This window comes from Pelodiscus sinensis, chromosome 4 (genome assembly GCF_052426305.1).
Source record: "Pelodiscus sinensis isolate ZL-2025 chromosome 4, ASM5242630v1, whole genome shotgun sequence".
NCBI lineage: Eukaryota > Metazoa > Chordata > Testudines > Trionychidae > Pelodiscus > Pelodiscus sinensis.
Genome location: NC_143055.1, coordinates 31,882,596 through 31,907,875, shown reverse-complemented (window position 1 = coordinate 31,907,875; position 25,280 = coordinate 31,882,596). Strand labels below are relative to the sequence as shown.

The following is a 25,280-nucleotide window of genomic DNA, read 5'->3' as shown; positions in this document are numbered from 1 at the left end:
TCCAAGGCACTTAACACAGGAGTTGTGTGGGTCTCCCTTTGGCATAGGCTTTAGGCAGGCCCTGCACAAGTTGAAGCCCTGAGACCAAAGCGTGCCCTGGTCTCTGGGACGGGATTGCGGTGGGAGGAGGAGAGGGTGTAACCTCCAACATAAATTTAAACTAGCTATGCAATTTAAATAACTAGAACTATTCAAACTATTTGCAGATACAGAAGAAAAGAGTGGAATAACTTTACAATGGAATCACTTGCACACACAAGAGAGGAGTGGCTCCAATGAATATCACTGGCAGTAAACATGAACTAGAAAGGTGGTGTGTAGGCAGGGATTTATACGCATGCCATGAAGGCAGCACTCCAGGGGACTGCACAACTGACCCCATGGGTACAGCTGTGGAAAAACCTCCAGACAATTGTCCACACAGAACATGTATTCCTACTTCAAAATGACATGAGCAAACACTTGAACTGCAACAATAATTAAAAACAGAATTATAAAAAACACCTAGAGGAACAAGATGAAATACAGACAAAAATAATAGCAAAGCTTCCCTCACAGAAAATAAGCTAAAGGATTTCTTTCAGTAAGACAACAGAGCAATGGCGGAGAGACCCATTAGATGCAATTTGGATTTTCAAAAAGCCCAAGTTGCTTACAAGAAGCTTTTATGAAAACTAAGCAGTCATTGGGCAAAGAATGAAGTCATGGCATGGATCAAAAATAGGAATAAAGGATCACTTTTTATTGTGGATAAAGACTTGTAACATGCAGTGTTAACCTATATACTAGAACAGTGGTCATTAACCTCTCTATCACAATCAACTGGTAGACCTGGGGACTTTCCCACTTGATCACTCTCTCTCGCTCCTGTCTGCAACACCATGCCTGCAGCTATACCAGCAGAGAATGGGGAAACTGTGGCCAATGGTAGCTGAGGTGGCGGTGCCAGCAGAGAATGGCAGCATAGGGGAGGTGGGAAGTCAGGAGCCGGTGTGAGGGTGGAGTGGGCCTGGCTAAAAAGGCCTCTAGTAGATGCAGCAGCATGGGGTAGGGCGGTAGGGGAGGATACAGCAAGCAGCTTCTGTCCATTGAAGGACCGAGCTCCCTGCAGATAGAGGCTGGTGCCTGGGGTCCATGCTCCCTGTGGACAGGGGAGGTAGAGCAGCCTCTGTCTGTGGGGAGCCTGGACCCCCTGCAGACATGAACTGCTGCTCTTTGTCAGAGGCAACTGTGTAGGGCGGCAGGCAGTCGGTCTGGGCAGGGAGTTGCTTTTTAAATTGGCTCCCCTCACGGACTAGTTCCCACCTAGCTGGACACTCCCCAGGAGTGGGGCCAGAGCGCACTGTCTGCATGCCTCGCCCCCAGGAACAATAATCAAGTGACTGATAAGAATTCATACAGATACTCAACCTTTTTTCCAATTACCCGATATCTAAGGGTATGTCTACACTTCAAAGTTAATTCGAACTAACAGAAGTTAGTTCGAATTAACTTTGATAGGCGCTACACTAGCAAACCGCTAGTTCGAACTTAATTTGAACTAGCAGGGCGCTTAATTCGAACTAGGTAAACCTCATTCTACGAGGACTAACGCCTAGTTCGAATTAACTAGTTCGAATTAAGGGCTGTGTAGCCATTTAATTCGAACTAGTGGGAGGCTAGCCCTCCCCAGCTTTCCCAGGTGGCCACTCTGGCCAACACCAGGGAAACTCGTATGCTCCCCTCCCGGCCCCGGAGCCCTTAAAGGGGCACGGGCTGGCTACGGTGCCCGTGCCAGGTGCAAGCCTGCCAGCACCCATCCAGCAGACCCTGCACCTAGCACGCCTCGAGCCAGCCACCTGCTGCCACCCAGCCCTCTGCCTCTTCCCGGGACCAGGCTGGCAGCTCCCAGGAGCCTGCCCAGGTCCGCAAGAGGCGGGCGCCCGCCTGGTCTACTACAGACATCGTGGACCTCATCCACGACCTCCACACTAGGCACAGGAAAGTGGCCATCTAGGGCAGGATAGCTGCCAGCCTGGCCACCCAGGAGCAGGTGTGCATGAAAATCAAGGTGGTCCAGTGAGACCCCCCACCCTGAGCCCTGAGCTTAGAATGGCCGTACTGGGTCAGACCAAAGGTCCATCAAGCCCAGTAGCCTGTCTGCCGACAGCGGCCAACACTAGGTCCCCTGGAGGGGATGGACCGAAGACAATGACCAAGCCATTGTCTCGTGCCATCCATCTCCAGCCTTCCACAAACAGAGGCCAGGAACACCATTTCTACCCCCTGGCTAATAGCACTCCATGGACCCAACCTCCATGACTTTATCTCACTTCTCTTTAAACTCTGTTCTAGTTCTAGCCTTCACAGCCTCCTGCAGGAAGGAGTTCCACATTTGCTTTGTGAAGAAGAACTTTCACTTATTAGTTTGAAGCCTGCTACCCATTCATTTCATTTGGTGTCCTCTAGTCCTTCTATTATGGGAACTAATGAAGAACTTTTCTTTATACACCCTCTCCACACAACTCATGATTTTATAGACCTCTATCATATCTCCCCTCAGTCTCCTCTTTTCTAAGCTGAGAAGTCCCAGTCTCTTTAGCCTCTCTTCATATGGGACCTGTTCCAAACCCCTGATCATTTTAGTTGCCCTCCCCTCTCCCACCCTCTCTCTTCCCCTCTCCCACCTCCTTTTCCCAGTCTCCCCCAGTTTTGTTCAATAAAGAGAGTTTCTATTTTTGAACACACGTGTCCTTTATTTTGTACATCAGGAAGGGGGGCTAGGGAGGGGTAAGTGGAAGGAGGTGAGGGAGGAATGGGGTACGAGCCCCCGATGGGGAGGACTGGGGTGGCTCTGTGGGCTCCTCGGGGTGGAAGCTCTCCTGCAGCCCCCCGATTGACCTCCCCTCCCCGGATGGCAACCTGCAGCGAGTGCAGCTGGGCTGATGGCCGAGTGCTGTGATGTGCCGAGTGTGGGCATTCAGGGCACTCCAAGCCAGGACTGCTTTGCTGTCCCTCATCAAGTTAGACAAGCGAGCGGGGAACCCCTGAGAACTGTCTGTCCAGGGTGGAGGTCGGGTCCCTTTAAGCACAGACCTCGGCTAGCCTGAGACAGCAGCTCCACGCTCTAAGTCCTAATCTGATGCCCTGCTGGTACTGCTTCCGGCCATCCTTAACCTCGGTTCAGGGTCCACTCAATGTGGACATGCTAGTTCGAATTAGCAAAACACTAATTCGAACTAGTTTTTAGGTCTAGATGCACTAGTTCTAATTAGCTTAGTTCGAATTAACTAATTCGAATTAAGTTAGTTCGAATTAGTGCTGTAGTGTAGACATACCCTAAGATCCCTACACTCCAACACTGCTCCAGCCCAAAGCCCTCCTACACCCAAATTCCCTCCCAGAACTGATCCCCTCATCCCTTCTTGCATCCTAACCCCCTCCCCGGGCTCAGCTCAGAGCCTCCTCCCATTCTGTGAGCCTGTTGGCCCCAGCCCAGAGCCCTCTCCATAACCACAATCCCTTACCCCAGCCTGATGCAAGTGAGTGCAGGTGAGGGAAGAATGAGTGGGGTGGGGCTTTGGGTAAGGACTGCCCTTAAATTCAAAACAGTGATCTTGGGAGTTAAAAGATGGTGACCACTGTATTTATTATGTTATTATAATGTATAATGTATATTATCAATCATATCCCAAAAAATGGTGTGCTGGTCTATAGGTTAGTTGGGAGTGGGAATGAAAATGGATGGGCAGGGGTCCTTGGCCTACAAGTTTAGGTCTAGGGGACTTATGAATGGAACCAGCTCACCTCTTTTTCCTCTCTCTCCTCCTTGAGAGTTGGGGGAACTCCTGCCAAATTATTAAAACTATAATACTCACCTGAGGAATTGAAGAAACAGAGTCAGACGGGGACCCAGAAGGCACCTACTAAAGGATAGACCCAACAAAAACAAATAATAGTGTGCCACTGGCCATTACCTATAGCCCCCAGCTACAGCCTCTCCAGTACATCAAAGAAATACTAACTCAGGAACCAATCCCTGCAACAAACTCTATTCCGCATATCTATTCAAGTGACACCATTGTGGGACATAATCACATCAGCCACACAATCAGGGGCTCATTGACATGTACCTCTTCTAATGAGATATATACCATCAAGTGCCAGAAATGACCCTCTGCCATGTACACTGAACAAACCGGACGGTCTCTGCACCAAAGAATAAATGGACACAAATGAGACATCAAGAACGGTAACATTAAAAAACCAGTCGGAGAGCATTTCGATCTCCCTGGACACCCAGGAATAGACTTGGAAGTTGCCATATTTCAGAAAAAAACCTTCAAAAACAGACTTCTGTGTGAAACTACAGAGCTGGAATTAATGGGGAAACTTGACACTATCAGACTGGGTCTGACTAGAGACTGGGGGTGGCTAGCTCACTATAAAAAGTAATTTTCCTCTCACCCCTTTTCACTGATGTTTGGGAATGAGTCACGTCCACCCTTATTGAATTGACCGTGATAGCACTGGTCCTCTCATAGAAATGTAACATACCCATCTTTGCATGTGTATTTATATACCTGCCATACATCTGCAGACGTGGGTTCCAGCCCTAAAAATTCATGCCCAAATAAGTTTTGTAGTCTCTAAAGTAGCACATAATTCCTTATTTTTCCTGCAAGACTTGTTGCTTGCATAAAGTGAGCGAATGGGATACTAAGGCCGTGTATGGAGGAATGGTAAGATCACCATGCTGGTGCTTGCCCTTCCCTGCTGCTTCAGCAGCTCCTAGCCATTGCAGGTGCAGAGCTAGGAAATGTCTTTTTAATGTTCAAGTTCAATTATTATTTACTGTCACAATTTTCCAGGGGACACAAGTGAAAAAGTAAAGGGTGATTTTTCACTAATTCAGAATTCAGTTAAACAGAATTGAATAAAGAAATGATGTTTCTCTGGTCCACAGATTTTCTCCCAGATCAATCTCAAAGTCCTACTATGTTGTCTTTAAAACACTTAGCAAGAATCAAAAATGCTTTCCATGATAAGCAACCAAAACAGAAGGGTCACAACCATAACAACCTGGAAAAAAATGAACCATGTAAAAATGTACAGATAACACACATTTTTTAAGTTAAAAATGGACAAAACGAGACGAGGCTGTCAAGATACTGAGGGGGAAATAACAAAGCTACGTGAATAGGTAGCACAATGGCAACTGAATTCAGTGCTTAAAATGAAAGGTAATACAAATTTGGATGGAACAATATGATATACTCATACAATTAATGTAAAACTCAGAAATGTAACAAGTTAGGAAAAAGATCTAGGCATCATTGTGAATGATTCACTGAAAATCTCTACTAACTATGCAGTAGTGCTCATGGAACCAAATGAAGTATTCACATATATAAAGAAAATGACAGAAAAATGTAATCCCATTATAGAAATTGATGGCTCACTGTCACCTGGAATACAGCGCTCAGTTTCAAGTACTCGATCTCAAACAGAGAGAGGGAGTTCAGAGATGAGTGATGAAAATGATTAAGGCATTGAAAGAGTCATATCAGAAGAGACTGAAAGGACTTGGAATGTTTAGGTTACTGAAAAGGAGAATAAGAGATGTACATGATAGCGATAAATAAATGATAAATGCAAAAGTAAATAGACTAACACAGCTATGCGTCTGAAAATAAATTGTGAATTCTCATTTATCCTCATACACAATATAAGAAGAGAATAATTAACTGAATTAAAAAAGGAAAATATTTAAAACTGGAACCAGTTTGAGCCCAAGTCTTCCTTCTGTCCACACTCAGATGAGTCTGACACGGGTCAGCAAGTACTCAGGACATTGCTGGGGGCAGGAGGGCGGAGAGGTGGGTCAGAGCCTAAATCCCACTATGACTTGGGTACAAATCTTGCAATTTTCCAGTATATAGACAAAGGTTAATCTTCAGACTTGAGTCAGAAGGTCTGTGTAGTGCAATTAGCATGGCTGTGAGTTTCTGATCCAATATCTGCAAACCCATATTTACAATGCACATATATGCTCAAGCATAGGTTTGGAAACTTCAAGTCCACAAGACTGGATCCACTGGTTACGTTTAACTGGTTAACCAATTAAGCGAGATCCCATGGATGGGGGACCACTCCAGCCCAGTCAGGCTGGAATGGCCCTAGCCTGTGGGTGGGGCTGCAAGCCCTGTGGGGTTGCTAGCTCCCAGTCTTGGAAAGGGTGATGCTTACCCAGTTTAACTGATTACCCCTTCACATCCCTCCAGAATGTGTAGACATCCCTCCAGAATGTGTAGACATTCCTCCAGAAATATGATCAAATCTTGATCGTAATTTCTTGTTCCTCCAAAAGCACTCCTCTCACCTGCTACCCCCTTTGCCCTTAGAAATGTATCACATCTCACTTTAACTATGTGATAAATAGTAACTTCCTATCTTGCCTTCACTCTCTCCCTTTGTCAATCTATACATAACAAAGCAGTAAAGATTCTATTCTTGTCATGTCACTCTGACTATATCTTCGTGAAGTATTCCACTGTCCATTCTAGTCCTTTCATTGAGTTTGTTCTTTACTTAGAGTCCTGTGTCTCTCCTCATCCAGTTACTTCTGTCAATGTATCTCCTTGTTCCCCCAAATGCACTCCTCTCACCTTGCTACCCCCTTTGTCGTCTTGCTTTCTGTGGCAATGCCCATTGTAGCTGGAGTCCTTTCCAAATACTGGGTGCTAAGTATACTGTATTTTTCACCTCAAAAACACCACTCAAAATCCTGATTCTTATCATAATATTCAACCACTAAACAAAGCACCTTTCTCATCATGTTAAACTGATGTTAAAACAGCCCAAACTGTTTTGAAATACTTGTTGTGTTCTTGTACTGCCTTTAAACTGATCTAAGATTGTGTGCACTCTGAGGTAGAAATGTTATTTCTTCAATTGCCTGTACTGTGCCATTATGCAATTCCAATGCTTTTAAAACCAGCAGCAACATGGTAGCTCAACCTGTGTAGTCAACCTGTGGAACTCCTTGCCAGAGGAGGCTGTGAAGGCTAGGACTATAATAGAGTTTAAAGAGAAGCTAGGTAAGTTCATGGAGGTTAGGTCCATAAAAGGCTATTAGCCAGGGGATAAAATGGTGTCCTTGGCCTCTGTTTGTCAGAGGCTGGAGAGAGATGGCAGGAGACAAATCGCTTGATCATTGTCTTCGGTCCACCCTCTCTGGGGCACCTGGTGCTGGCCACTGTCGGTAGACAGGATACTGGGCTAGAAGGACCTTTGGTCTGTCCCAGTACAGCTGTTCTTATGTTCTATATACTTACATATATAATATAGACTACAGCAAATTCTTCTTTTAATCACACTTTGGAAAACTTACTGAAGATAATGAGTATTCCTGGGTATAAATATATGCTGTCCAGAGGTGATACTCAAAATGGATAATGTCAATAGTGCGATCCAGTACCTGGAGTTAATAGCTGAGGGCATTCTTTGTTCATCTGAGGGTTTTCAAGCATTTTTCAAAAAACTAAATATTTCTGCATAAACAATTTCTAATGTATTGAAAAATATTCTTCTTGGACATAGTGCTGCAAATTCAGTTACTTTTAATGTATCATCACTGAATGTTGGATAAAGGTCAATGTAAATTGCTTCATCTGTTTCTGCTTCACCTATTCGCTTTAAACTTTTTTTTTTTTTTTTTTTTTTTAACTCAGAGCATAGGTAAGTAAATCTGTGGATGTGCTGTTTCAGAGAATCTTCAAAATTATTTTTATTTGTGAAAAACCCACACAATTTGAAGATGGTTCCCTTATCTTGTGTATCTTTCACCTTCCTTTTTTAATGCTTCTGAAAGGAAATAAGTTGTACTGTTAATAAGTATATGTTTGTAATTCATATTTTTTCATGGGAGTTTTGCTCTTTTTATAAAAAAGGTTGCTAACCTGTTCAGACTTGTTGCACATCTCAATTCCACTCATACTGATCACCATGTACTAGGCACACATATACCAAGAATGGAATGCACATGCACAATCACTTGAAGGAGATTTAAACAAAAGTTTAGTCTACAGATGTGTGGAAAACATCAGAAGTACACTAGTCTATGCAGTGTAGACTACATTTTAAAATCTCACTTTCTATACAGGGTTTTTACTGGAAAAGTACTGCAACTGGAGAGTAACCTTGTGCTGTGGTTTTTCTGTTTTAAATCATGAAGCCTGGTGGCTCTGTTTTAGCTATTGGATAACCTGTTAATAGTTTTTGGCAAGAACAACCGACTTACCAGTGGAGCAATACAACAAAATCATTTTAGGTGACTTGGCCCTGTGCCAGCCAACTGAATTGAGTTGTGTAACTTATACAGCATGTATATTCATATAAACTAAATTCTGATATTAGAAGGAGTTGTATATTCCAAAACTATTCCTCCTGTATAACATATGAAAAGTTAAGCCTTCTAAAATCATCAGACGCAGTAAGCCAGCTAAACAACCAGTGGTCCCTTAGACGATTGAGATGCAATCAAAGAGGATAAAGTCATAGCAGAGAAGCTAAATGAATTCTCTGCTTCAGTCTTCATGGCTGAGGATACTGGGGAGATTCCTAAACCTGAGCCATTCTTTTTAGGTAACAAATCTGAAGAATTCTCCCAGATTGAGGTGTCATTAGAAGAGGATTTGGAACAAACTGATAAACTTAACAGTAACAAGTCACCGGGACCAGATGGCATTCACCCAAGAGTTCTGAAAGCACTCAAGTGGGCAAGTGTGGAACTATTAATCTGTGGTTTTTAACCTATCCTTTAAATCAGCTTCCATACCTAATGATTAGAAGATAGCGAACGTGACGCCAATATTTAAAAAGGGCCCTAGAGGTGATCCTGGCAATTACAGACCGCTAAGTTTAACGTCAATACTGGGCAAATTAACTGAAACTATAGTAAAGAATAAAAACACATATGGATGAATATCATTTATTGGGGGAAAGCCAACATAGTTTCTGTAAAGGGAAATCATGCTTTACTAATCTGCTAGAGTTCTTTGAGGGGGTCAACAAACATGTGGACAAGGGGGATCCAGTGGATATAGTATACTTAGATGTCCTGAAAGCCCTTGACAAGGACCCTCACCAAAGGCTCTTAAGTAAAGTAAGTTGTCATGGGATAAGAGGGAAGGTCCTTTTGTGGATTGATAACTGGTTAAAAGACAGGAAACAAAGGGTAGAAATAAATGGGAAGTTTTCCAAGTAGAGAGAGGTAACTAGACCCCCAAGGGTCTGTCCTGGGACCCATTCTATTCAACTTATTAAAAAATGATCTAGAGAAAGTGGTAAACAGTGAGGTGGCAAAATTTGCAGATGGTATCAAACTGCTCAAGATAGTTAAGAACAAAGCAGACTGTGAAGAACTTCAAAAAGATCTCACCAAATTAAGTGAGTGGTCAGCAAAATGGCAAATGAAATCGAATGTCAATAGATGTAAAGTAACGCACAATGGAAAAAATAATCCCAACTATATATATCATATATAATAATCCCAACTATATATGATGGGGACTACAATTAATCAAGAGAGCGATCTTGGAGTCATTCTGGATAGGTCTCTGAAAACATCCACTCAGCGTGCAGCGGCAGTCAAAAAACCAAATAGAATGTTAGGAGTCATTAAAAAAGGGATATGGAATAAGACAGAAAATATCTTATTGCCTCTATATAAAACCATGATATGCCCACATCTTGAATACTGCATACAGATGTGGTTGCATCATCTTAAAGATATACTGGAATTGAAAAAGGTTCAGAAAAGAGCAACAGAAATTATTATGGGCTTGGAATGGGTCCCATATGAAGAGAGATTAAAAAGACTTGGACTTTTCACCTTAGAAAAGAGGAGACTAAGGGGGGACATGATAGAGGTCTATAAAATCATGACTGGTATTTAAAAAAGTGAATAAGGAAAAGTTATTTACTTATTCCCACAATATAAGAAGCTAGGGATCACCTACGGTGAAGGCTAGGCTAGGACTTAAATTTAGATAGATTCATGGAGGTTAGGTCCATCAATGGTTATTAGCCAGGGTGGGTAGAAATGTTATCCCTAGCCTCAGTTTCTCTAGAGATGGATGACAGGGGAGGGATTTCCTGTTGTGTTCCCTCCCTCTGGAGCATCTGGTATTGACCACTGTCGGCAGACAGGATACTGCACTACATGGACCTTTGGTCTGACCCAGTATGGCCATTCTTATGTTCTTATCCTTTTGATGATATCCCTTTACCAGCAATTTACTCCAAGCACAATTCGTTGTGGATGTCTAATGGAGAAATTTGCTGCACTGGGAATAGGTAGTTTTTTAAAAAGGGATGACTAGGGAAAGCCACCTAACAGAGCAAAGGTAAGATTGTGGTATGTTGTCTGGATGACACATTTTAAGACCATTTTGGTTGTAACATTAAAAACAGATCTCTGGCTAATGTCCCTATAATGAATCTATTGTGGAAAATACAACATTATAACAAATAATTTCCTGTTCATTAAATAGAATATTTCTGGTATATTCCAAAATACTCTTCCTATCCAGTATATTACTTATGACAGCAAATAAATATAAGTAAATAATACTACATTTCTGCAAGTTAATGGCAAAAAAATAAAAGAAGCAAGATCACCTACATTTCAGTAATCGTTTCTGGAAGATTGGTTGGGATCTCAGTAAGGCCTTTCCCACGACAATCAACAATGTTGTTACTACAGGTACATGTGGTAGGACAATGCAAGACGCTGCAGGAGGGAGCCATAAAAGACTGATGACCTGGAACAGAAAGCAGATTGCTTCTTCTAAAACAGCAAAATGCAGTCAAATAGAAGTGCAGATCATTCTACTAGTGAACCAACCTATTTCTCCCTTTTCCTACAAAATAACAGAGCTACAAAAATCAATTACTTGGAATTACAATAATTAATCTGAATAATACTTGCCTGTTGAACTATGTTAAAGAGAAAATTCAGCTATATAGCTTGAACTCTTGGTTTCATAATTTCTTAGATTGCTTAACATTCATGTGTTCCAAAAAACTGCTTGTTGCAGAAAAATATCTGGGCAAAATGAAATGCACTGAAGATACAGATTCAGCCAAGATTTTCAACCATTTTTTCTTTTTCATCTTCACACGCCTTTTTCTGAAAGAGGTCATTCAGAAAAAGGCTTCTTCCTAGTAGAAAGAGAAAAATCCCTCCGTTCTTCAGATTTTTTTTTCAAAAGAACGCGATTGCAGTGTGAACATAAGTGAAGTTTTTTTCAGAAAAACAGCTGTTTTTCTGAAAAAACTCTTCAGTGTAGACATATCCTTAATCACTGTAGCTATTTAAATTCAGGAGGGTGAGAGACTGCCTTTTTTTTTTTTGTTTGTTTTGCTTTTGTTTTGAAAATTGGAGAAAGCTTTTCAACCCACGAAAAACATGTTGGTGACTAACTGCGCAATCTTGATTTTAAGACTAACATGTCCTTATTCTCTAATGTCATACTTTCACCTAGAATTTTTATGATGCTAATATAGATAAGGCAATTTTAAAATTGCTATAACTAGTTGCATGTTCAGTATTTCAAACTTGAACTGATCCATTTTAAAAATTACACTAACAAACAAGATTTGCCTTGTAAACTACCACTTTTCAATATCTAAAGTTCAGTATTAATCTCAAGTTACAGGAGAGCCAAACAAGCAGCCAAAACTTAATATACCTATGCTACTCTTGTTACACTCCTAATGTAAAAAAAAAACCCAGCCAAATTGATATTGTTAAATGAAAATAATCTGACCCAGGGCTAAAACATGTATATCAAGGCATAGAGATCTAAATCCCCCAAACTTTGGATTTACAATGGGAATGTTCACAGATATTCACTTAAAGCTGAATTTTTAGGTTGGATCTCAGCAATTGCGCCCAAAGGCAGTATTTGTGAACGGAGGAGGCATTATAATCAATACAGCAATGCACTAATTAAGCCTTAATCCTACACGCTTTGTATGGACAGATCCTGGTGCCTGTGTGGTACTCTATAGTTGACAGTGGTGTTCTGCTGGACACACAGGTCTGCCTGCATGATGAAACTCGCGGATCAGGGCTTAAATACTGCAGATGCAGTTGCATGTATGCAAGAATGTTAGAATTTGGAGAACCAAAAACATTACCAGAAACCAACATTTATAAATATTTTTTAATCCCAGTCTAAAACTAGTAAAAAAGAAACATGAACTTGCCTTCTTCCTCATCTATGAATAAAGGGAAGAAAAACGAATAAAAAAGTGGTTAGTACTGAATTGTTAGTCATTTCATTATTTCACTTCAGAAAACAACCAGCGTTGCTAAAACATACACATGGTATTCCAAAAGTGGCTCTTTTGTGAGAACTGTGGAAAATATTGAAGTAGGGAACAAAGAGCTTATAAATTTAAAGAGTCATTTCATTTAGACAGTTTCCTTGCTGTCTCAAAATGTACGTTTATATTTCATTTTCATAGTCACCCACCTCCAAAAATTATTTTTAGAAAGGCATGAATCATTTACATGAAGTGCACAAGAACACAATAAACCCACATTGCAGCCATTTATATCTCCAAAATAAATGAACAGGCTTTCAAACTTCTTTACATTAAGATGATCTGAAAGGCATAGAATGACCACACCGTGCATATCAGTACAATTGCTGTTAAACTGGTGTTAAACATGCATTAAATCAGGGCTCTGTTACATAATTTGTTTCCCTTACCACTGCAGACAAATTCTCGTTTTTGAACCTCTGCTACATTGTGTCCCCTCAGGTGGGATGGGCCCATACACTGCGTGTACAAGCCAACTCGAGGTCGCTGTCGCAGCCAATCAGATAGCCAGGCCAGGTGGCAATCACAGTAGAGATTATTGGAGTGAAGTCGACTGAATGAGAGGAAACAAGTCAATATGTTTAAATTAACAAAAAAACTGAGTGACAGTTTTACAGATCTGGAAGATTTACTAATAAGAAATCCTTAATGAGGAATCGATTTTTTAAATTTTTCATTTGAAGCTGGAGAGACTCATGTAGCTTTATTTATTAACATTTAAGTAGCAAAAAGCCTTTTTAGTTGGTCCAATTAGTTTAATAAGAAACTAGCTTTGCTATCACAAAAATGAGTATCTACACAATTTCTTCATTCTCTCAAAAGAGAAAAACAAATACACCAGTTGTTTGAAAACAACTCTTGAATTCTTTAGCTTAGCTCTGTACAAAAGGCCAATAAAACAAGAAAGTCTAAAGCAAACTGGTTTATCACAGTAATATACTGACAACAAAAAAGTTAATAAAAGATTTGGCTTCCAATTAGAGATATCAGTAAGTCTGGCCATCATTAGTCTCTATAGAAACTACTTGCAAAATCCTTTTAGAAGGTCATATTCATTTTGCTGCTGAACAAGATAGAATAAAAATGCAATATAAAACACCTTCTTTCACATCCCTTCCTGATTTTCTCTCCTTTTGTTTAAACACAGAAAAGGGGATTAGCTGCTTTTGGCTCCTAGGGACCCATATTCAAAGCAGTGCCTGAAATTAAAAGACCAAATGGCAATGAGTGAAGGAATTAAGTAAGCTGCCTCTCTGTTGGCAGGGACCTACACAAGATCATGGCTCCTTGCCAGGTGCCAAAAAGCACTTTGCCATTGATAAAATATCCGACAAACATATTCACTGAATTAGGTAAATTACTTCAGCCTGGATTTTATATTTTCTGAAACTAAAGAAAAGGACATTCAAAGCTATAAATCACAACTTTGCTCCCAGAAACATCCCTAATTGAGTAATATAATTTTAGCCCTTTTCTGATAATGTGTTCAATTCTAAGCAAATAATGGATATTAAAAAATTAGAACTCAGCCGAGAAAGTTAATTAACCCACTAAAAACTGTATTAAGTAACATCAAGGCTGTGGAACCAACCAACAAATGCAAGTTGATTTAATTGATTCTTATTTCCATTCACAGAGGAATATAAATTAAAGTTAAAATTGATGTATTTTCCCTAACTAATTTTACATCGTGTGGATACTACAGCAGAGAGATACAGAATATAGTATGATGCAATGTAGTACATGACCACCACTAGGTAAGGACATAGTGTCTGATTCTCCACTTTCTCGCACCATTGCAAACCCACAGAAACTCCACTAAAGGCAATGTAGTTACATGTGAGTATTATCAAGGTAAATGGGATTAGAATGACAAAGCTCTCTTTTGAATTCTCCTCTAGCTATTTATGGTTACAGCTAAATGTTACAGTTATAATGTAGGATTTTTTGTGTGAATTTCTTTGTTTCTATAATAAATGTTAAGAACAAACTTCCCACAAAAACCTGCATGAAGGTTTGCAAAAAGATTAAAATCATGCATTATAGTCTATTGCCTAAATACCACTTGTGTTTAAGGAGTTGAAATACAGTTTATGTAAATATATAAAGAGAGGTACAGGCAGTCCCCGGGTTACATGGATTCGACTTACATCATATCCCTACTTACAAACGGGGTGAGGCAACCCCGCACTAGCTGCTTTCCCCAGGCAGGCCAGGGAGACGCGAAGCTAGCGCCCCCCCGCAGCAGACCAGGGAGATGCGGGGTGGCTTTTCTCAGCAGACACCTCAGCTTGAGAATAAAGGACTGAGGGAAGTGAGGTGTGGGAGAATAAAACTTGAGCTCTGGAGAAATGTTTAGCTAGAGTTTCCCCTACAATATGTACCAGTTCTGACTTACATACATATTCAACTTAAGAACAAACCTACAGTCCCTATCTTCTACGTAACCCGGGGACTGCCTGTACTGTATTTGTCAAACATGGCCTACATATAAAACAAAATTAAATCCAAGCCATTTTGGGTCATACAAGTGCTATCTATGGGCCATTCCATATTTTAGAGCATTTGAGCATCAACCCATCCAGGAGCTTGTCCATCCATCTGAGAGTCAATCTGTTCAAGAACTCTTCCTAAACGGTAAATGCTTGGACTACCAAATTCTGTGTGCAGTGTTCTCTTTTCCAAACTTAAAGAAAGGTCAGGGTTTGGTTGTTCCAGGAAAATGGGAAGTGTCTGAAAGGGGACTGTTTTCCATAACATAGAATGGGAGGGATCTGATAGGAAGGACAGTTATGCTCCACAATGACCACTCGGGATAGTGAATGTGTGGGACAGTTATACTGCACAGTGATCACAGTGGAGCAGCTGCACCAGAAAGACAGTAGACAGCTGGGGCCAGAATTCTATACTGCTGGACAGTGGCAACAGATAAATGGTCCCCTTTTCTCCAAATCCCTCACTCCTGGCCCTCAGCATCAGTGCCAGACAGGCGGACCTTGCCACATAACAGTCCCACTGCCATCCCCAGCAGCATTGCTAGGGATGACCAGCACAAGACCTCCCATCCCAAAGGGGACATGGGCAGCATGCCCGCTCCCCTCCACTCCGAGGAGATGTGGGACTAGGGGGCGGGGGCAGGCAGCACAACCCTGGTCCTCCTCTCCTGGAAGGAGCCGCTGAATGAGGTGCCATCACCAGAGCAGTGCCACACTTTCTGCCGGAAGTGGCACCAATGCCTTCTCACACCTCCCAGCCCTCACTCCCGCCCTGAGCATGCAAATGACCTGAGCAATGCCAGATAAATTCTCTATTGAGAGAGAGAGTGAAAGTGTGTGTGTGTGTGTGTGTGTGTGTGTGTGTGTAATTTAACAGCTATTTCATCTTTTATTAAAAATACGTCCTTAATTTTTGTGTAATTTTATGTAAACTTAAAAAAGGCGAGAAGTTGCAAACATAGTTTCTTTGTTTCACATTAGTAGCCTGAAGCATACTCTTATGTTTCAATCGTAACTGCTAAAAATGGGGGCCTTAATGTAAATGCTGACACAGCCTTAATTATAACAGCACTACCAGTTGATGCTATAATTTTTTGTTTCAAAGAATGCAGGAGAGCCAGTTTAGTTTAATTAGGGCTGCTAGCAGTGCATTCATAAAAGAAAGATTTCCCATTTATCACATCTGACAGCCAATCAAAGATTCTTCTGAATTCTTAAATGAAATGTGACCTACTGAATAGCTCAAAGTAAAACACTTTTTTCCCCACTTTCAAAAGCACCTATTTTTAGATACAGTTGTAATATGCACAGTAGTCTTGCTTACACTTCACCTTCCTCTCTTGGTGGTGAAACTCATGTAGTGTGGAGGGCATTGGTGCACTGGGGACAGGATAGAGAAATGGTCATGGCAGCTGCATTTGTGTGAATCCACCCTGTTTAACTGACACATGGGTGTCTAGTTTATGGGCCTCACTTACTGGTTTTGGGTTGAGGGGCTTTGTTAATGTCACCTCCAAGATCCCTCTGTAATGCTGCTGGAGCAGATCTCACCCAGGAGATCTTTCACTTGCACTTTTCCCTTTCTTACCCCCTAATCCATCTAGAAGCTTTTTCCACAATTACTAGCAAAATTTGTGTAGAAGTAGATTAACAGAAAAGACCACTATTTTCACTGGGACTACTTACAAGGTTCTAAGTTTGGGCATGTGGTTGAAACTTGCCACTGAAAGTCGAGTGATGTTGTTATTGTTGAGAGTGCTGCAAAATAGCAAAAAGATTCAATTTAGCATGCTGTCGTTATCAGGATTTTAGGTATTATCCAATAGTTTCTGAAGAAAATTATATCCTATTACTTGAGATACCAATTTGCTATGATGATGCAAAAAAAAAAAAATACAGCTGGTATAGAATGCAGGGGTCTGCTTTTTAAAAGCAGGATTTCAGCAAAAGAGCATTTATACCTGTGCTGTGCAATCCACCTTGGCTGCCAATTAATTCCAGATGTAGTGTTGGCATTTGATCTTTATGTCCTAAATGATTCAAACCCCAGCTACCTGAAAGGCTGCTTCCCTGTCAGCTACTGCAAATGTTGCCATCATGTGACTATTTAAAGATAGGGGTGCCATCCTAGTATAAAGTAGAAGGCAGCTGGTGGCAGGACATTCTCAGAAAGAGATCCCTGGTTCTGGAATTTCTTTCGCTCTGTGGTTTCCAGATTTTCTGACTTTGAAGACATGCTGTAAGATCCACTTGGCCCAGGTTTTCCTGGAAAGTCTGATACTGAGCCTTATTGCGCTATGTGGAGGATAGGGCAGGCCCGGCCTTAGGGCAAGGCGAGCAAGGTGGCTGCCTTGGGCCCTGGGCTGCCGGGCGCCCGCCCGCCTGGCTGCTCACTTGCTGCCCTGGCTGAGAGCCACCTAGCCACATAGTGCTGTCAACCACTACATGTCACCTTGGACCCCTCACACTCTTTGGCTGGACCTGGAAAAGGGAGCCATAATATTTTACCAGAAGATTTCTATTTATGTTGTGCAAAGTGTTTACAATTTGGCACAGATAGAGTGAATACAAAGTAAATAAATACTTAGTTATCAAAGAGTTGTCTTAAGCATATATTAATGGCAAAGATAATGAGTAATAGTGTATGAAAGCTTCATTAAATATCTTGCATGTAATTATTATACTTGGTTTGATATAAAAGGAAACAAAGACACCAACATGATTGAAAGAGTTTGCACTTAATATTTCACCATACTTTGGTCTTACAACTTGTTTTGAACAGCATGGAATACATTTTCAAATATTATTTGGCACTTTAATAAATAAATTGTAATGGATTGAGAAGTCCATTGGCTAAATCTTTGTGCTCCTATTTGAAAAAGCAAGCTTTCAGTTATATTTAAAAAAAATTAAGCATAATTTGTGCTGGTTTCTCAAGACTTTTACATTAAAGTACTGAGTACATGCATAAGGGTAATTGCCAGGAGCAAGAATGGTACCAGAATGAGCACCTCCAATTGGCTATGTGGGTTAATTTCTGGTGCAATGTGTTGCAAATTTACCTTAGTGTGTTTACTGATTTCTGTTCCTAAATGTTCTCTTCACCCATACACACAAGGTAACTCCCCTGTATGCCCTGAGGAGTACAGAAACCAAAGAGGAGTAGAATCAGGAAGAAAGGAAGAAAAAAAAAAACATTTTGCATAGGGGCTAGTGAAAAGGTAAGACTACCAGGAAAAGGGTCTAAAATGATGACATGATCACTGCTAGATCTTTACATGACTCTCTGTCATAATGTTCAAACTTAAAAAACCCCAAAGAAACCCACAAACCAGTCCCTATAGACTTTCCCTGCATGACTTGTTAATAGGTGACTTCCAAAATACACCTTTTTAAAAAGACAATGCAAGCCAGTATGCACTGATGTATGTAGTTCCTACACTACTTAAATAGGACAGGTTTTATAAACATTTTAATAAACAAAAACATTATTTTTGATGTTTGTTTTAGTCATCTAATTTTTTTCTTCCCTTGACTGTTCTTGTCTTCACCTGATTTTGCACCAATTTAATTATATGGATTTATCAGCTGGAGTACACCAAAACAGTAGCTAGCAGTAACTTAATGCGTTAGACCATAAATAATTTCATCTAGTAACCCAAATCTATGGCATTCATTAAAGGGTCGCTACTAACTTTCAAAAAAAATCATACTTCTATCTGAAATATTTTCACCTACCCCCAAAATTCTGAAGATGGAGAGAGTAAAAAAAAGATAATTGTTCATATTTTTTTCAGTTTGTTTATTTTTTGAACTTGACAGGATTGTGTGAACTGCCAAGATCACCTTGAATAATCAAATTCCCCCCACATGCTTCTGTTACACAGCTGTGGTAAAGATAAAAACATTATAAAAATACGAAAATTTAATGGAAAGCCATAGAAAGTTTCAGGGGGATTCACTGCCAGTAGTGAAACATGAAACTACTTTTATCTCTTTTTAAAAATTACCGAGATTTCATGTTAACTGTATCTCTTTAATTATAATCTTCTCTGAACCTCTGCAATGTTACTAAAGTATTTCAAAGATGGAAATATATTTTTCAGAAATTAACAAGATCTGTCACTTTAGCAAACATTTTAAACCATGATTAAAGCAGGGTACAGATAATATATTAAAGAACATACAACAAGCTGTATTATATACATATTTTCATAGAAGATATGTACTCTATGCAAAATAAATACAGACAGTAATTCCAATAAAATACAAAACCAACATACTTAGTTTCACTAATTATTCAATATATACTTTTGAATAACTTCAATATCTTCTTTTTTAATTTTTATTTATTTATTAGACAGTATGGATGCTGCAAAGTTCCATTCAACATATTTGCCTCCACCATGTTTGCAGTTTAGGTTCTTCTATAATATTGTTTGTCAAATCAAATAGTTTAATACAAGATTCCAGTTAATTTAACTAATGGTAATAACACAGGTATATTCAGGCACAAAATTCTGCATGATTACTTGCCTTGTGGTACAATACTATTAATTTGTATGTGTTTGATTCTGTGCTCATTGAAGCCTAAGGAATTTTTACCATATTTGAGCAGTAAAAATAGTGGCAGTAAAGTAGCACAAATAATATTTGATTTAATTAACATACACATTCAAAATTGATTTCTCTTGGACATATATAAAATGCAATGCTAAAAGAAGATATACATTTAAAATAAGGTAAAATGATAATCACCCTATTCAGCACTGTGAATATATAAGTTACCCTTAGGTGATACACGTGAGCTTGTATCGTGAAGATAAAAATCACACAGTACATCAGGTATGCTGACAAACCACCCATTTACATAGTTTACAATTTGCATATGTTTCTATCAAATAAACAGTGTATTTTAACACATTATTTAAAAGATAAACCAAATGTTGCTTTATCTGGTTACTTAACTCTAACAAATTAAAACAAAGAAATGTGATAAAATGTTAGAAGTTAAAAACAAATTGTCATAGCTAGCCACTCATAGTAACCATAGATTAACTCTGCTGCTGAATAACTGCCACCTTTTCCTTAAATTGGTCACATTTTATCCTTTGGATTCCATTTACAAAAAGATATGTGTTCTCAGAAAAACTTACTGATTTTTCATAATTACTAATAAAAATTAAGACTTAAAGCTCCATTCTCCCACCAATTTAAATTTAGATTTGGGTTTCCAAGTCATTTGAAGCAAGGATGATTTAAAACAACATTCAAAGAAGCACTATTATAGACAGACAACAGAGTCTCCTGCTTTCTTTGAATGTATAAAAGTAACTAAGGAATGTGACACTTTGATTGACAGATGAAATATTTAAAGAAATTATAGTACCTCAAATTCTTTGGGAATTAGACTTTTTTCTCATTATAGTTACTGTTTTCAGGTCAAGAGTCATTGTAGATTATTTTGTTACCTTTATTCTCATTTGACAGCAATTTCAACATGAGAAAAACATAAGTAAGGCAACATACAACCCAATTCTTTAATCAATGACCTACACACATTGTTTATAAAAATATCACTTGTAAAGCATTTAATAATGGATGGCAAGGCAACATATCAGATATCATAATTCTCTTTACTAGAAAAGTAGCTTCAGGAAAAAGGCAGCATCACAAATGTATCTAATATATTTATCATTTGTATATAGACAGACAGGCAGGTAAAGGTTATTTACATCAGATTACATAACAAAAGCAGTATTAAAATGTGTAGCAATTCAACAAAAATATTTTACAAAACCAAATGGCTGCATTAGCACTTTTAAAAAAATGAAGTGTATCTTTCTTACAATGCATCTGATTATTTTGTGAAATGCTTTTTTGGGTGAGCAAAATAATATCTATGTCTTTATATATATTTACTATTTGACAACATATCACAGTGGATTATTTTAAAACATCTTTTCACTAGACCATTTTGTCACCAGGCTGAAGCTAACAGATAAGATTTTACATTAGTACTCCCTAGATACTAAGCTCCCGTAAAAGTAAGAGATTCAAGCAGTACTTACAGCACTTCCAGGTCGCGTAGAGCCCTAAATGCCCCATCTTCAATACAGCTGATCTGGTTGTAATCCAGTTGCCTGTTAAACAGATTAGAAGGGTATATGTAAAAGAGATGAACGCTGTGTAAGAAAGCCTCCTAAAGGGTCGGCGTAGCTAGGCCATAGTAACTGAAACGCTCTCACAAATACACTCATCTGCTTAAGAATGTCACACGCCATTCTGGCCTTGATGCTGCCACTGAAATCTCTTTTTGTTCTGAACTGTCTGTGCAAAACAGCGGCTCTGGGAAAGCTCCAGTAAATAATAACTGCACCTTATATTAAATGCCAAAGGAATGCAATTTCATTACATCAAGAAAAGCTATCCATTAAAAGCTCTCAGCGTCATCTCGCTGAAACAATTTCATTAAGGTAAAGGACTGTAAATCACTTAATGTCACATGCATCCCCTCAGTGACCTAACAGAATCCATTTATCAGAGAAGACCAGCTGCATGTTAATTTCACTATCCTTGGCAAGAAAAAGCAAGGGAGACCACTTTTGGGGTTTTTCAAAGGCAGTTTCCTTCCAGAATTCTTCTAAATGAAGAAATAACATTGTTCCAAGCATATACACTTGGTTAGTTACATTCTTTAATTCTGCTTTAAATATATCTAGCATTTGTTTTGCAATAACCTTCAGTGTATAATTTTTGCATAGCTTGTGTTCTTTGTAATTATAAAGCAGATAAGATGTACTAAAGGGGCACTTGAATCCTGAAAATAAAACTCAGCAATGCCATCCCATACATTATTAATCTTTAAGTATTAAGTTATGAAAAATTTATAATAATTCCTCCAAAGAATGTTATTACTTTTTAAAATTCAAAACATTAATACAGTATATTATACATGATTCCTCTAAAAAGATAAACACATTGCTGAAATTAATTATCACTCAGTTAAGAAATCCACATTTCTACATACCTAATAAGCTTTTTGCCAAGTAGGTATTTTACCAGAAGCTGCTGTTTAAACTTAATTTTTAGATGCTTTGTGACAATCTTAATCCAGGTAAAGCAAACATGATATTGCCTCACTTTAAATTGTCAGATGTTCTCTTAGCCATTCAGGTAAGTTGCAAGAATCAGGAGCATACATGAGAAAATGTGAGTGAACAATATTAAGACTATGAGCATAATACAAATGAACTTTGCTTCTTGTGTTTCTCATTATATATACTAGCTATCAGAGCTAATAAAGCTTTTACTTAAAGCACTTTCAAAGGTTCTCCTGAAGCTGTGGTAACCCTTTACTTAGATAAGAAATCATAGCATATTTGTTCATTGTAACTTAGCAACTTTTACATTGCCTGTGCAATTTCACATATATTTTTTGGTTTCTGTTTCTAGTACACAGAAACACTATACCATCGTGGCTATACTGAAACAGTGTTTCTGTTTGCTAAAAATGAAAACCAAAATATAATTTCCTGAACATGTTGCTGAATCATTTTTGGTGCAATATTTGTACTGCAGCATGTTTTTCTTTAAACCTAACTTCCTAAGAACTCTTTTGATTTTAACTAATTAATTTCATTTTATAATTATGTTAATAGCCTTTTTCATTCTGAAGAGGTAAAATATATCTACAGTACTATTCTCTAACCTCTGGAACAATTTATCAAAGCCATTTAAATTAGTACAATGGCATGAAATGTTACCCTTGACACAACACAAAAGAGAAATTGTTTCCAGACAAATTGGCAAAATCTTTTAATGCCATCAAATTTGCCTAATGCAGTCTGCAGGTTAATCTGTAAAAGGGTGAGCTGTATGTTTGCCCATATCTTATTATCCTTAGCTGTCAATGTATAAATCAGTGCTGACACAGCTTCTTCTAAATCATCCATATTATATACAAAACGGAAACAGTTAGCAATAGGGAAAGCACTCAAGCTTGTCCTACAAGAACTGAAATGCAGACTTCTTTCACTAAATTGGCAGCAGGTGAGATGCACCTGAAATCTTTTGGACATTTTATTTTAGTAATGCATGCACAGCATTGCTATCATAAGGGCAAGCTGCTATTTTCTTTTTTCTTTGGGTTTCCGACACAGATGCTTTTGTTCATACAGAGCTGAAGTATAGCATGAAACTAGTAAGTTTAAAAACATTTTAAATTAAATAATGTTTCATTTTTAAAAGTTTCTAAAAAGTAGTGTGTCCTGTTCTTTCAGGTGATTGGCTATCTGTTGTGCCTAAATGGGTCAAACTCATTAAGTAGTAAGTATGACAAACAGCTTTTTAAACTATTTATTTAACTTTGAAAAGTAGCTACTGTACCTAGTTATCCTACTTGTATTAAGTTACAGACATCCACCATATATAATCATCTAATTCAACAGTTTAAATAATGGTAATTCTGATAGACACAACTGTAGGACCTATATATGTTACTGAGGGCAGTGTTATATTGGCAGTGTTGAGAAATTATGAAGTTTATAGACAAGATATACTTCTCATTTCAAGGTAGTAAGATGGACCACAGTTAATTCTATAAGAGGATCCCTGGTGTATACTTTTCATACTCCCAGCCATCATTTGTTTTTAATATGTAAGCTTTCTAAACATATGTAAGCTTTTTTGAAATCTACAGCATTGTTGTAAAGCTTTCTACTTCTGACAAGTTAGTGAAGCATATCAGCAATCTTAACTCTATTTTAAATGTCTACCTCTTTTCAAATTATTACAAATTCCTCCACAACAGGGTTCCGTGTGGAGGCTGCTAATTGTGTAGAAATGGAATTACCTCCCTGCAGACCACACTCATCTTCACACAGCTTCTTTCATCCCACTCAAATTTTCACTGCAAGTGGCACCATTTCCCACCACCACAACAATCACTATTTCCCCTCATGTACCTCCTTTTCTGCCCTTTCTCTACAATATGGGCAATATGGGCAATACACAGGGCAATGTGTTTTCGTAAAGTTCACAGGCTACCTTATGTCAGTCCTCATTCTTAAAGACTTTCAGTTGCTTGGGAGAACTCGTATTTTCATTCATATTTGCAGTGTTACCTGATTACTTCCTGTATTTAATACATAGCCATTTTAAAAATGTTTCAGCACTATTATCTAAAGGTACGTCTACACTAGCCCCCTAGTTCGAACTAGGGAGGCTAATGAGGGCGACCAAAATTGCAAATGAAGCGCGGGATTTAAATATCCCGCACTTCATTAGCATGTGTCCAGCTGGTCGCCAATTTGGAAACTGACTAGACCGCAATAACTTCCCGTGTCTATACGCGGCAGAGAAGCACGATTCCAAGATAAACCCCTTAGTTAAAATTAACAGTTAAACCTCATGGAATGGCAAAGTTGTAAAGTTTCTAAAGGCTATGAACAAACTTTAAAAATGTAGCTTTGTCCTGTAATCTTATCTATACATCATGTACAAAACCTACTGTTAGCAAAATATTATTAATCATAGAAGCATAGACAGAGTTGAAAGAGACCTCAGGAAGTCATCAAGTCCAAACCATACTCAAATAGGACCAACCCAAACTGAATCATCCCAGCCAGGGCTTTGTCAAACCTGACCATATATAAAACTTCTCTGGATGGAGATTCCACCACCTCCCTAAGTAACCCATTCCATTCCTTCACCACCCTCCTAGTGAAATAGTTTTTTCCTAATATCCAGCCTAGACTTCACCCAGTGCAACTTGAGGTCACTGCTCCTTGTTCTGTCATCTGCCACCACTGAGAAAAGCCTGGTTCCATTCTCTTTGGGACCCCCCCCCCCCCACACACACTTAGATAGTTGAAGGCTGCCATCAAATCCCGCTTCTCTCTTCTCTTCTGCAGACTGAACAACCCCAGTTTCTCATCCTCTCCTAAGTCATGTGCTTTAGCTTCCTTATCATTTTTGTTATCCTTTGTTGGACTCTCTCCAATTTGTTCACAAACTTTCTATAGTGGGGGGCCAAAACTGGACACAAGAACAGATGTAGAGTCACCAGTACCAAATAGAGGGAATAAGCACTTCCCTGGATTTGCTGACAATACTTCTACTAATGCAGCCCAATATGCAGTTAGTCTTCTTGGCAACACGGCCACACGGTTGACTCACATCTAGCTTCTTGTCTTCAAGTCTTTTTTCTGCAGAACTGTCACTTAGCCAGTTAGTCCACAGTCTATAGAGGTGAATGGGATTTTTCTGTCCTAAGTGCAGGACTCTGTATTTGTCCTTGCTGAACCTTATCTGATTTCTTTGGTCCAATCCCCAATTTGTCTAGGTCACTCTGGATCCTATGACTACCGTCCAGCGTATCTACCTCTCCCCATAGCTTAGTGTCATACA

At 39.1% G+C, this 25,280-nt stretch overlaps 1 protein-coding gene across 4 annotated transcripts in view; it reads right to left on the bottom strand.

The window, feature by feature from the left end:
• SLIT2 (slit guidance ligand 2) overlaps positions 1 to 25,280 on the bottom strand; it is a 396,011-nt gene that overhangs the window by 125,079 nt on the left and 245,652 nt on the right. For all 4 annotated transcript variants that reach the window (XM_075930668.2, XM_075930669.2, XM_075930670.2 and 1 more), the window contains exons 6-9: positions 20,942 to 21,013; positions 16,557 to 16,628; positions 12,765 to 12,928; positions 10,667 to 10,805 (exon numbers count right to left, since the gene is read on the bottom strand). In XM_075930668.2, coding sequence (XP_075786783.1) covers positions 10,667 to 10,805; positions 12,765 to 12,928; positions 16,557 to 16,628; positions 20,942 to 21,013 — 447 coding nt within the window. The remainder of the gene's footprint in view (positions 1 to 10,666; positions 10,806 to 12,764; positions 12,929 to 16,556; positions 16,629 to 20,941; positions 21,014 to 25,280) is intronic.